Source organism: Rhipicephalus sanguineus, chromosome 11 (genome assembly GCF_013339695.2).
Source record: "Rhipicephalus sanguineus isolate Rsan-2018 chromosome 11, BIME_Rsan_1.4, whole genome shotgun sequence".
NCBI classification, from domain to species: Eukaryota; Metazoa; Arthropoda; class Arachnida; order Ixodida; family Ixodidae; genus Rhipicephalus; species Rhipicephalus sanguineus.
The window spans coordinates 76,106,663-76,120,020 of NC_051186.1; the positions used below are offsets into that span (position 1 = coordinate 76,106,663).

A 13,358-nucleotide genomic window follows, 5' to 3' on the forward strand; every position below is an offset into this window, starting at 1 on the left:
ATCTGTGTTGCGTTAATAAGCCAGTCACTATTGTGAAATTCGACCAGGGACGTGGAGTTGAACATAAGTTGAATTATAGTAAACTTAGTTGAACCAAGTTTCCCGTGGTTTCGGAACTATGAAGTTACCTATCCAAACGGATCCGAATCCGCTTTCTGGCTTTCGGATTGGCTCGCGGGTGTCATGGCTTCATGGCTACCGTATCATGGCTCCTGTGGAACGCGCGTGAAGATCGCGCCGGGATCAATTCGTGATGGCGAACTTGACAGAAAAAGACTTTGCACCGCTGAGTGCGGCTTGCGTGAGGGCCCTGAGCGACAAGCTGTACGAGAAGCGCAAGACAGCAGCGCTGGAGATTGAGAAGTGAGTCGCGAACGCCGTAGAAATATGGCAGTTGGCACGAAGGCTCGGGTGGGCGCGTCGTGTAGCTGCTTTCAGGCAGGGATTTCCGTCAATGCTGCTTAATTTCATAAAGTAACAAAGGCACAGTTGTAGCGTCAACGTCGTAATTCTGGTTTCTTCCCCGCTTATGATCATAGAGCTAAAGTATGGCTTGATCATATTCCGTAAACATCGTCGAGCTAGCAGCTGCCGACGAGTTCGGAATGGTTATGCAAGTGCTGTTTACGTAGTGGCTGTTATTGCGGAAAGATCGAATGTGATGTAGTATATTTGTACATTTGTTATTGTTTGGCAGAATACCGTCCGAAGTGATGTCTGACAACGGCATCGTATTGCTATCGATTCCAAAGTTCTGCAGGCCGGGAAAAAACAAAAAACACGCCGCTTTCGCAGTGCTGCCGCTTCTCTGATTGTAGCGGTTTCGTGCCAATCTTTACAACGAATTAAAAGCGGCGCTAAGCACAAGATTGACTCTTGCACTCATGTTGTAGATTCTCCAGCTGTTTATCAGGGTACGATTTGTTGCAAACCGTGGTTTACTCGGCACAATCTCGACGTTGTGTCGCGAGTAATCCCGATTTATTTGAAGAAACCCTCGCGTTGAAGTCGACCTAGGTGCTTAAAATGATATAGCATGTACTCAAACTGTTGGCTGTGTCCCACGAATTCGCACACAGCCCAAACGTGGATATAAGAGGCCAAAAATTCTGTTTACAGTGCTGAGCAACATTTAATATGCATGTGGCTGGCATGCCATCAATGGCTGTCGGTCTTGAGCCGAATACATTTGACATGAAGTGTCACTAGTATCATGTACTTCAAGCCACAAAGTACATTATGATCGTCAGCCTATTTTGCATGTCCACTGTAGGACGAAGGCCTTTCCAAATAATCGTCAAGCCAGCCTATCCTGCCCGAGCTGATTCCATTTCTTGATTTCTTTGCTTCACTGAACTATTTGCCATCCTCCACCTCGCTTCTCATCTCGTGGTACCCATTCCATCGCTCTAACTGATCATCTGTTATCGGTCCTTCTCATGACATGAAGTGCCCAAGCAAATTTTCTTCTCTTTATATCCCTAGGATATTGGCTACCCCTGTTTTACACTCTGATCCGCTCTGCTGTTTTCCTGTCTCTTAGAATTACGCCTGTCTGTTTGCATTCCATTGCACACTACGTGGTCCTTCAAATTCACGAGTTTGTTATTCTCCGGCTTTCTGCACCATACGTTAGAACTGCAAGATTCGAAGGTTGTACACTCTCCGCTTTAGAGACAAACGGTAGGTTGCTGGCCACGAGTCGAGAATCTACCGCACGTGCACCAGCCCTTCCTTATTCTTCGGTGGATTTCCTTTGCATAAGTAAGTTCCCCTGTTAATTTGACCTATAGTCATACAAACTTTAGAAGTCCACGGCATTTCCTCCTCTAAGGCGGATGCACGCAAGCCTTCACCAATGAGTGTGCACTCCAGATTGATGTCATGAGCTGGACGGCTGGGGACTCTGCCTTCGGAGAATGTTGCCGAGTGCATGAGCGGGACTATTTGTTTAGTCGCGGAGGTGATCGGCTGTCGCACTTCGGTCGTCTGGGCGGGGCCTCTCCGCACTTCTTAAGTTGTATCCAACTATAGATATACGTACTCTCCTACAGATTCTCAGGTCCAGTTGTCTACCGTGAATACTCATTTTCATCTTCAACTCAACTTTACGCTTTCTCGGTTTAGAACTTCATCATGTTTTGCAATCCATTGCCCTCATTGCTGAAGAGCACAATGTCATCTGCAAACCATCAGTTTGGTTGGGTTTATTTCACCATTTGTAACAAAAAAAAAAGGAAATGTATCATTTATGGTGAAGATAGCAGAGTAAAAGCTACAATATCTGTAGCTTAACTAGCCCTGCCACCTCCACGGCACGAAGGCAGCAACGTACGATACAGTTGGTAACGTATTCTCCGTTAATCTTTATTCCTAATTCTTCTCGATATGGCCACTCAAATAATTCTTCTAAACATGAAATCAATAACATTCGAGTCGCGGGATCGAATCATGGCCGCCGCGGCCGCGTTTTCGATGGAGGCGAAAATGCTGGAGGTCCATGTACTTAGATTTAGGTGCACGTTAAAGAACCCCAGGTGGTCGAAATTTCCAGAGCCCTCCACTAGATGTCCCTCATAATCATATTGTGGTTTTGTGACGTTAAACCCCAAGAATTATTATTATTATTATTAATATTAACATTGGAGAGGTTGTATCTCTCCAGTGTTAGTAGCAGGAAAATCACCATCATGATTTTCTTGCTTTTCCCGAAGTAGAGTAAGCTAGATGTGAAATCTGTGTATATGTTGTCTATGGTATACACATATGACGTCAAATACTTCTTGCCAATGCAACACCTCCAGAGCTGCAGGTATCTCGACTGAGTCAAATGCCCTTTTTTGCAATCTATTGTTGCCATAGAAAGGGGTGCTTTGTGTTCCGCAAATTTCTCAGTTATTTAATTTATCACATGACTGTGATATATTGGCGAGCACCGCTTCCTAAAGCCAGCTCGCTCTCTAGGTTGATTAAGGTGAATTGTGCCTATTATTCTATTCAAAATAACCTTCGTGGATAATTTTTGTAATGCTGAATGTAGGTTAATCGGTCGGTAGTTATTTGTCCTTTATGATTCTCTTTTTGTGTTACTAGTAAAATAATAGCGTTTTTCCAATTCGCTGGCACATTAGTAGTTTCAAGGGGTAATGTGGAGAGTGTCACAAGCTTCTTAAATATATAACATCTCCTCCATCTTTGATAAAAGTGGCTGTTAGGCAGTCTTATCTGGCCACTTTTATTATTTATTTATTTAAAAGTACCCTGCAGCATCCTAGAGACATTGCGTATTGGGGATAATGCAATAAAATGCTGAAACATGTACAATAATTAGAAAACAAAAGGAAGGGGTACAAAATATATGCAGAAATGAGAGCTAGAAGAAAGATATATTACAGTAACATATTGGGCACTGTAAATTGATGTTGCTTGAAATGATATACAACAAAACAAACCGAAGCGGCAAGAAAAAATACACTTTGGGCCGCGGCAGCCCGTTATAAAATGAAATTTGAGGAAGTTAAATATTAGCAATGTAATTATAGAATGAACATGGTATAACTTGGCTATTAGAAAAGATTATTTAGCTTAAAATGCACATAACGAAAAAGGCATTGAAAAGAACAATGGAATAGGTAGGGTATGCAGAATTACTTTAACAAATGCATTGCTGGAAGATTCCTGAAACTTCAGAGGACATGCCTTGCATGACCCTTCTAGCCTCGTGAGTAGTTACGCATGGAACTTCGGTCTTATGTTTGACTTTGCTTTCATCCACTCTAGGTACATATTTGGAATGTACAGTTAGGAGTAGCCTCTATTGCATTCACTGTGTGGTTGGTATTCCCATTTGCCCAACGAATCCAACTCACCCAACGCTCCGTTCTTCACTATGTCATTTCACTATGTCATTCACTATGTTAATAATATTGTCCTGCATATCTTTGAGGGCATGCATTATTGTCCTCCCCATAGTTGAGTTTTCTTTTACTGGTTTTGATACTGTTGCCCTTTTTTTATCGCTGCCTCAATCCCTTTAACATTACAGTTCCTCATGTCACTGAGTTTTCTTTTGTTGATCATTAATCTAGTAATGGCCAATTAAGAGCTACATGGAATCCCCTCATTTAAATTGTAGCCAGGCAGTCTTGTCTTTATTGAGACAATTTGACGCTGTAAAGCCAGGTGCGCTGTAAACTAAAGTAAGCCGGGACCAACCAGAATGAAGTGTAAAGTAAGTACACCATCAGGTTCAGCAAAGCCTGAAAAAAGGTTTGTAAACTTGTGAAACAAAGCCATTTGCACAACGGTAAAACACCTTGCCATCAATTTCAACGTATAAATATCTTACCGAATGTGGCACGTGCATGTGTGTTGGCAAGTGAAGCATGGAGCTGCTGAAGCAGTAGCTGTACGGAAACAAAATTTGGGCGTTAAAAAAAGTTTTTTTCTAGCCTGTAATTATCGCTCGCTAGAGAGTGCACAAATGATACTCCTAGTAGCATCTAGAGTTTCTTTCAATTAAAGGGACCAACAACTGGCCGGAACACGTGAATAGATCCTGATGGAAATGAAAAGAACATGAATTAGATTGACGGATTCAAGCATCATTTTCATGATCTGAGTAGCATTTATATTTTTAAGTCGTGTTTAAAAGTAACAAAAAACCTGTATGTCGTGCAGCCTAGCAGAAGAGCCTTGAAGCTGGATTATGGAGTCGTTCACTTTGCTGTACATAGTCTGATGCTTTCGTGTGCCTCATAATTAGTGCTCAATACTCTTTTTAATATTCATTGCAGCTCTATTCTGTGTTGCTTACGAGCTAAAGGGAGTTGCATGCTGAGAAGTGGCACTGTCTTCTGAGCAATAGACCTCTCCCTGTTTGCAAACAGTGTGACGTCAATGGCAGTGTCCCGCCCCCAAGTCCCGCCTTCGGAGCAGGTGCTGGTTGGCAAGAAAGTTCCGCCGGCGGGATCTCTCTGCATAGCAGCGCTGCGTGGGTCTGCTTTACTTCGATAGAAGTTTTTGCAAATTGCTGTTTTCTGAACTCACAGCTGTTAGAAGGAAGAGTTACTGCCTGTAATGAACGATTCTGTTAGTTCAACATATGATTTGCTCGTCGGGGATGACAGCCATAAAAAAATCTTATGCTCCTCAGAAGCGAACGTTGTACATTTTCACGGCGACTGGTGTTTGGAGAAATATTAGCATGGCATGGATTAGCATGGCATGAATTTCCGTCGCGAAATCTGCACTGCAGTTTTAAACGATGTACAGCATTGGCGGCTACTGTGCGCGAGGTCACGGATTCGATTCTCACTCACGGCGCAAAATTCTATCAGAGATGAATCAAAGAAAAAAAACGAAGGAAACACGCATTAGCCTGCGTTCGGTTAACAAATCCCCATGAAAATTAAAGCGAAGTTATCCCCTACCGCGTTCCTCATAATCCACTGAGCAGTTTAGAGATGTTGAACACCAATAATTTAATTATAAATATTCTCTTGCGCGGTTACGTCGCTGTATCTGGTGCCTACAACGTGTTTCCATACTTGCTCCTCTCCTTTAGACTTGGTACACAAACTCGGAATGTCACTTCATAAATATCGAGCCGTAAAGATAAGCTAACTAGAATATGACAAACAAGAATCTCCACTGCTTCCATTATGACGTACATCTCCAATAAAAGGCGATACACGTATGGTTCTGGATATTCGCCGTGGTAAACCATACGTGCATGTTCTGCAATGCTAAAACACGCTGGTAGCTCATGCGTAGTCTCACCTTTCAGCACGGACACCATACCCTTTCTTTTTTTTTTGTGCACGCAGCACAAACACTGAGATGTACGCACTCGCAGATCATCGCGTCAAATAAAATGTCCAATCCTGATGTTCCGTCGACAACCGGTCACTGCAAATTGCCCTGTTAGAAACAACGCGTGTCGATGTTTTCGCAAACAAGGTGCATCGTTATTCACACAACACACACCACACAATATTGTCAGTTTCAACGTCCGCAAATGTGAACCGATATCGTCGCTGCCTTTCAACGCACACTACACGCCACAGTAAACGCGGCACATTTTCGAAGACGATGCCGCTGTTCCTTACACAAACCACCACGTGGGTTCACTTCTCCAAGTTAAACAGCCAGCAGCGTGGCAAATTTTTCGTCACACAGTCCACGACACATTTATATGTTCTTTGACACATACCACAAATAATCTTGGAACCGAAAGATTCAGAAAAAGGTTCCAAAGAAAAAAAAAAAACGTGCGCCAAACACTGTGCGACTGTACCACGCTGAGCCGGCAGCGGGAATGTTTTGCCAACCACCCGCGGTTGCACGTGCGCTGAGAGGTCACGTGACCTGACGCACGGGGAGTGGTTGACGTAGGCTGGTAGAGGTCTATTAGAGGAGCATGTCACACGCATTCGCAGCAAACCAGTGCGCATGAATATGACTCGCCGTCGCTCTCACCTCCCACTGTTTGTAGCACGTGTTGTGTGCGTACGACTTTGTATTCACTGCAGACAGAAAATTGATTATGTATGTTTCACGACATTTTCCGTGACACCATTCCGTGATTAGACACTCTGACAGTAAGCTTTCTGGTGCGCTAAGGAAAACAGGTTCCATAAAAATTTATTGTTGGTCCATTTAAGCCTGCAGCCCCTTCAAACAGAGCTATGAAACGTCGACACATTAAATTGTGGGTGAATGGTGGCCTGCAAATGAACATGTGAATGATTCCTTGCGCAGGATGGTGAAGGACTTCATGAGCAAGGACAACGTGACGCAGATCCGCAAGCTGCTCAAGCTCCTTGGCCAGGACTTCGCCCTGTCGCACAATGCCAACAGCCGCAAGGGGGGTGTCATCGGGCTTGCTGCCATCGCTCTCGCTCTTGGCAAGGTCAGCCGCGATGTGTTTTCTGCTTGCACGACATTGCTATAAAATTCTGGCTTATTATTAGTATGGCACATGATTTTTTAAAGTGAAACTTGTATTTACTGACCTGTGAGGCGTTCCAAAAACCCCTTCTCACCCTTGGTGCACCAAGAAAGGATACGGAAAACTAAATAAATTTTTTCCGGGACTGGGGTTTGAACCCAGGTCCTCCCGTTCTGAAAGCGAGTGCCTTGACCACTAGGCTACTAGCCCATGCTTGTCCAATGTGAACTGAGCTGAAACATATGAATGTGTTCTACTGACGATGCAAAAAAAAAATTGGGAAGCAGTACACTCGCTGTGGGCGTGTCATTGAAATATTTCGTGTTGGCGTACTAAAAGCGATCTGCTGGACGACGCGTCAGGTCAGTGTCAGAAATTGCACATTTCAGGAAAATTCCGAATTCGAGAAAATTAAATTCACAACCCACGTTTCCATGATCGTGCGATGGTCCTTTTTTTGGGCCGTTCTAGAGGCTGACAGACACTGGAAAGAGCACGAAAGATGCCATGCCGATTCAGCCCTAGAACAGCGTTGCGGGGACAGCCACTACCTATAATAACGTGGAACGCTTATGTTAGTAGGGAGCATTGTGCGATGTGAAAGAAAGAAAGAAAGAAAGAAAGAAAAGGCAGAGTAGTGGGCCAGGCACACCAGGCTTCGCTTGCCCCCATTTCCCTGATGGGGGGAAGGCTTCTGAATTTTGTTAGACGTGTTCAGTAGTGTACTTTTCTAATTGCATTTCCAGTGGTCTGTGTACACGTGGTACAATTGGTTGCAGCAAGAAACACATGGAAATGAAAGCTGCTTTTCTTTCTAATCTTTTTTACATTGCCCCACTTTACCTTGTACAGCAAGGGATGTATGACAAGAGCAGAGACCGGGGCAGTCTTGCCCCTTCGTCATGGTGCCTTCTCTTTCTCGTCTTTGCGTGTCTCGTGCAGCCGACATTATAAGCCTGTACCAACTTTTGCAACTACTTTCTTTCTATAAACAGATAAAAAAATCTCGCTTCTGAAAAAAAAATTTCACTTCTTTCAATTTACAGAGCACTGCCACTACTAGTTTAAGGTAATCAAACTGGTAAACTCTTGGAGGAGTACCAACATGAATTTCGCAAATTTTTGTATTGTTGCTTCAGATAAAGAGACTGCTGTCAAGAACCCTGAAAAGAGTATCGTGGTGCTTCAGAGCGCATTGAGTATATATTTAATACCACTACTTTAAAAACCACTTTTTGTTTTGATATTGAGGAGGCGGCTTTACAGTGACATGTCAACACAGTGTGACGTAGGTCTAATTAGCATGAAGACAGCAACTGGTGACGTACTGGCAGCAGCTCTGTTGTCTACTGTCAGTTGCACATGGTGCTTGTAAACAACGATGAGTGAATTGTCAACCAGTGGCTCCGACAGTGATTTTGGCAGCTTGTTGGCTCGTCATGATAATGTTCATTGGGGTAGGGCTGGCTTGCACAATGCTGGGCGACGAAAGCTTGAAAATAAAACTAAAATATTTTATACGTGTTTTCTGGCTCCGGTGCTTGGGGAGCACTAATGCTGTATGCCAATCGAATAAAAATGCCTTGAGACGCCTCAAAATCATGTCAATACTCAGAGTGTAGAATGCCTGTCCTAGTTATTGGTTGGCTTACAATGAAAACCTAGGTCTTTCACTGGGTAGTGTGGCTATTGCAAGCAACAAAGCAAAGTGCGTCGATCATATAATGACAATCGTGTCTGTCTGGTACTTCACCAATTTATGCTATCGAAATTACTGCAAATTACTGCAAAGTTTCATCGCAGTACCCCCGTTTCCCCCCCTTGTCAATCGAGCCCGAAAGAAAGCAAGCTCCGCAAAGTATGTGAAAATGACAATGAAGCAATGACATGCTTCTTGCAACGGCCTGCCATTGGTTCTCAGCTTTGTGCGGAATAAACAGTTCTTGGAATGCAACATGGGGGTCCTCGGTCACCCTTATCGTTATAAATTATGTGTGGCCGTAACCCTGCGCATTAAACAGTGACGTGAAAGGTCTCACTGAGCAAACGTATGGGGTAGAATTGGTGTCCCCCTTTAGATGATTAGGGGGGAGGGCCCTTCCCTGTGCACATGCACATAACTAAGGTGCCATGGAACGGGCTCCTGGAGGGGTGTCCTGTAGCAGTCCACTAGATGGACTATCCATTTCTTGCGTGCTCTGGTTGGATAAGGCTCAACAGAAATGGTTACAAATGGTGCCGCTCTATCGATGTGCAGGCTTTATTCAATGAGCGTGCGCTGGAATGGACAGTCCACTTAGTGGATGGTATCACCCGTGCTCGCAGGACTCGGGGCCATACGTGGACGACCTGGTCAAGCCAATCCTGGCCTGCCTGAGTGACTCGGACTGTCGCGTCCGATACTACGCCTCCGAGGCGCTCTACAATGTGGTGAAGGTGGCGCGTGGCGCCGTCCTCCCCATCTTCAACGACATCTTTGACTGTCTTAGCAAGGTGCGTCGCAGTCGCCAGGCTTGAGTGTCGAATTCGGCTGAAGTGCCTCCCATTTTCTAACAGCAAAGCTGTTTATGCCTTTTGTTCCACCGTTTTGCATCACCGGACAACTAAGTGGTGCCAGCACGTGCAACGCGGTAACTCGGCCAGCGCGTTCACTCTTCGGCATCTTCTTCATCTTAAGATTGACTGTCAATAAAGACAGCTTGCTCTTGTCAATGTAGGAGGAAGGAAAGAAGGAGGGGGTTGGATAAAGTGGGTGGGCAGAACAGAAAGTGGGTATGGGCTCAGCAGCTCCTAGCATAGCATAGCCACGGTTAGTATAGTATAAGCAAGGGGGGTTGAAAAGGGAAGTGAGGGCGAGAAGGAAGGAAAGAAGGATGGGAGGGTAAAAAGCATAGCATAGCCTTGTATAGTGTAGCATGGCGAGGGGAGTGATGTGAGAGTTAGTAGGAGGGAAAGGAGGAGAGAGGGCAGTAGAGAAAAAGATAAGCAAAGAAAGAAAAAAGAAGGAGAAAGAAGTTGTAGAAACAGATAAAAAAAGAAAGGAAGGTGAAAGAAAGAAGAATATGAATAAAGACGAAAGAAGTCAATCTGTGTTCTCTAGGTGGTGGCGCTTGCTTGCCAGCTCTGTTGTTTACTCAGATTGCACAGGCGTGGAACTGGGTTTAATTTTTTTTTTTTTGTAAAGGGGGTTAAGACACCAAATTTGTAGCTTGTGCGTTCTTTGCTTCAATTGCTTCTTATTGCTCCAGGAAGGCTCAGAGATTCGTATATTCTGAATAATTAATTTAATACCGCATCATTTATGGGAACAACTTTTGGTTTCAATGTCTGGGTGTGGAGTTGGACAGTGACATCACTGCCTACAAAGTATGACAACGTGGTCCCACAAAGCTGTGACGCACACAGTGCTGCATCGTCTGCTCTCACACACACGCGCGAGCAAAGGTCCTGATGCTTTCAGAATTTTAGCGCATACGGTGTTCCGGCATACGCATAGATGTTTGCGGACTAGCAGGTTACCGGACGATGGTGCAGACACCTTGTGACGCTTTGGGCAACCACAAGGATAGGCACGTTTCTTTGTTTTCTGCGAGTGTTCATGGTGAAATATTGTTTAAAAAAGGCAGTGCATTCGAAATGACGCCACCGTGCAGAATTTATACATGCAGAGAAGTAGAACACACTAGGCTTCTGCAATAACAATTCTCTGCTTGCCTGGTTCATCTTAGATACTTCAGATGGCTGTCTATTCGGCCTCTTACTTTTAAACGCAAGGAAATATGCAGACAAACTAAAATTCTCTAATGCCGTCTCTGCAGGTTCACGTGACAATGCAAAGCACTTTCCGAAATGCCAGCAAGCTTGGCTAGTTCGGCAACACGCTGAGAAAAACGAGCGAATGTGGGTTCCCAGCTAAAGCGCTGTTAATATTAGCCAGTGCAGCAGTGCTGTGGGTCACCGCTGATTCCACATCACTCTAATGTGGTATGACGCCTACGCAGTGACGTTGGTGTCAGTCCGGCTAGCGATGGGTCTCGATCACGAGAACAAGCATTTAGACACGCTTTGGAAGCAAAGTAAAGTACATGCTAAGCATTTGCTATGTCCAGTGGTTCGTGTGAAGAGTATTTTCATACAGAGGAAGCCTACAGCACGCTTTTTAGAGCCTCGAAATTTGGTGTCTCAACCCCTCTAAAGTGTAAGTCTACATCATTACCGAAGAGTGCGCACTACATTTAAGTAAACATGCAGTGGTCAGTAGTAATGATGATTTAATTGGAGTGGAAACAAGGGTGTGGGCACCGAGTAGAAAGGTGCGAGGAGAGCTAGTATGTGCCATGATTGGTCGGTACTACATGACATTATTGACTTGTGACTGTGAGCTCGAGACATTATGCCTGGTTATGTGCACAGGTGCTTGATTGGCCAAAGTGGCAGAGTAGCCACAAAAGCACATCTTAGTGGCAATTCACACTGTATGTGATAACTGCATGATTTCTTTTGTATATAATACATATGGAAGCAAACGTTGGAAGACCAGATGTACTCTGACAAAGTTGTCTTTCTTAGAGCCTTAATGCAAAGCCTGCAAATTATCTAGTGCAATGTTCATCTCTGTTAAGACAGTGTGTGGTGTGTGTCACAGTTGTACACAGGGCTGTCAGACTACTAATGTACTAGTTAAAAGTTTCTGCTTCTGGTATGAATTTCGAAAGTTTGCTTTCTTAGTGTCAAATATATTTTTTGGCATCACAACGGTTTCATGATAAACGAACTGCTCACCTCCCTATGCGCAGCTTCATTATTCTCTTTTTCATTGTTGTTGTTCTAAAAATTTAAATTAAACTTTGATATCTATTCTTCCCATCATTTTTTAGTTAATTCCTAGCGGCACTTTTTGTGTAGTCTTATAATTCAACCATGCAATTCAAAGCATACCTTAATCGAAACACTACCTGCGCTCTTATTCGACATGATTAATTGTATGTCCTATTCTCTGCTGTGGTGCACTGTGTGCCGTGATTTCAAATTAATTAAATTGAAGTAAGTGTATGCATAAGTTGTTCCCCATTGAGTTGTCATGTCGTGCTGTTGTAATTTCTGACACACTCTGCTTTTCTCTTTGCACACTAGCTGGCTGCCGATCCTGACCAGAATGTGAGGAATGGATCGGAGCTCCTTGACCGCCTTCTCAAGGTTAGAAGAGTATTAAACTATGTGGCATACTTTAAAATCATGATGTACGGAGTGTGTTTTGTGTCTCACATTTTGTTAACTTATCAATATGCAGCAGACCCTCACGAGACGATGCCAAAACGTCATGCACTATAACCCAGCTGTCATATAATTCAACCAGCAAACATTATCACTATGATAGAAACGTTATCTCTGTAATTCTGGGAAACTGTGAGGAACATCAATCTAAACTGTAAGCCGGAAGTACCCTCAAACTAAAACTACCTGAAAAGGAAATTAAGTGAAATTAAAGTCGGAGGTTTCTGTGCCCCAAAACAACAATTTGATTAATAGGTAAGCCTAGTGGAAGGCTGTTGGGGAATTTTGACCACCTGGGGTTTTCGATGCGCACCTAAATCTAAGTACATGGGTGTTTGTGCATTTCACTCCTATCTATATGCTGTGGCAGAAAGCTGAACCATTGACCTCAAGCTTAGCTGATACAGCACCCTAGCTGATACAACACCCCATCAGCTACTGTGGCAGATGTAGAAAAACTGAGTGCAAGAAGAATACACCAGGGTACATGCCAATCGCACTTTATTGAAGGGATTTGACGCATACTATTGTACCCCGATCCACACTCACCAGGATGCTAAAACATTACTTTCTCAAACACTTCAGAAATATTGTTCCGTTCCATTGATTCCAGCAGCTAGGTGTTTCTTTGAGGACAAAAGAGGTCACCTATAGCATCAGCTGCAAACGAGTCTCCGAACGTTGTCAATGTGACGTAGCACATTCGCAAATGAAAGGATGACAGCATCTTTGAAATCGCCCGCATCCAAGATATCCTGCCTCATTCAACAAACCAACTGACAACTTGTTGAGGGCCACATGAGAAGTATTGTGTGCTTGAATGTAGACTTAAAGCTCCTTACTGAATGCACCTTACTAGGCCCCGTATGTGAACAAGCGCGTCCAATAAAATGCCTTTCAGTGGCTAATTGGTTTCCCTCTGTGCATCGTTTCAGGCTTTCAATACGTGCCGAGATAGGTCATTCTCACGAGAATCAGCAATGGGCGTGTCGAAATGTCTGGCCGACAGCACTCTCGGCGTTATGCCAAGATACTGAGCTTGCTGTTGGCCAACACGTTATGTGTACAAAATATTGCAAAAGTGAGACTGTCTCTCAAAGTGATCTAAAAATACCACACCCAGTTTTCTTGC

The 13,358-nt window shown here is 44.0% G+C and overlaps 1 protein-coding gene across 2 annotated transcripts in view; it reads left to right on the forward strand.

The window, feature by feature from the left end:
* The first annotated feature begins 200 nt into the window (after positions 1 to 200).
* The window catches only part of LOC119374291 (protein VAC14 homolog), a 53,879-nt gene continuing 40,721 nt past the window's right edge, over positions 201 to 13,358 (forward strand). The window contains exons 1-4 of one of the 2 annotated variants that reach the window (XM_037644368.2): positions 201 to 363; positions 6,763 to 6,913; positions 9,278 to 9,445; positions 12,086 to 12,148. In XM_037644368.2, coding sequence (XP_037500296.2) covers positions 254 to 363; positions 6,763 to 6,913; positions 9,278 to 9,445; positions 12,086 to 12,148 — 492 coding nt within the window. In that variant the 5' untranslated portion in view covers positions 201 to 253. The remainder of the gene's footprint in view (positions 364 to 6,762; positions 6,914 to 9,277; positions 9,446 to 12,085; positions 12,149 to 13,358) is intronic. The other variant, XM_049410974.1, reaches the window with a different exon arrangement.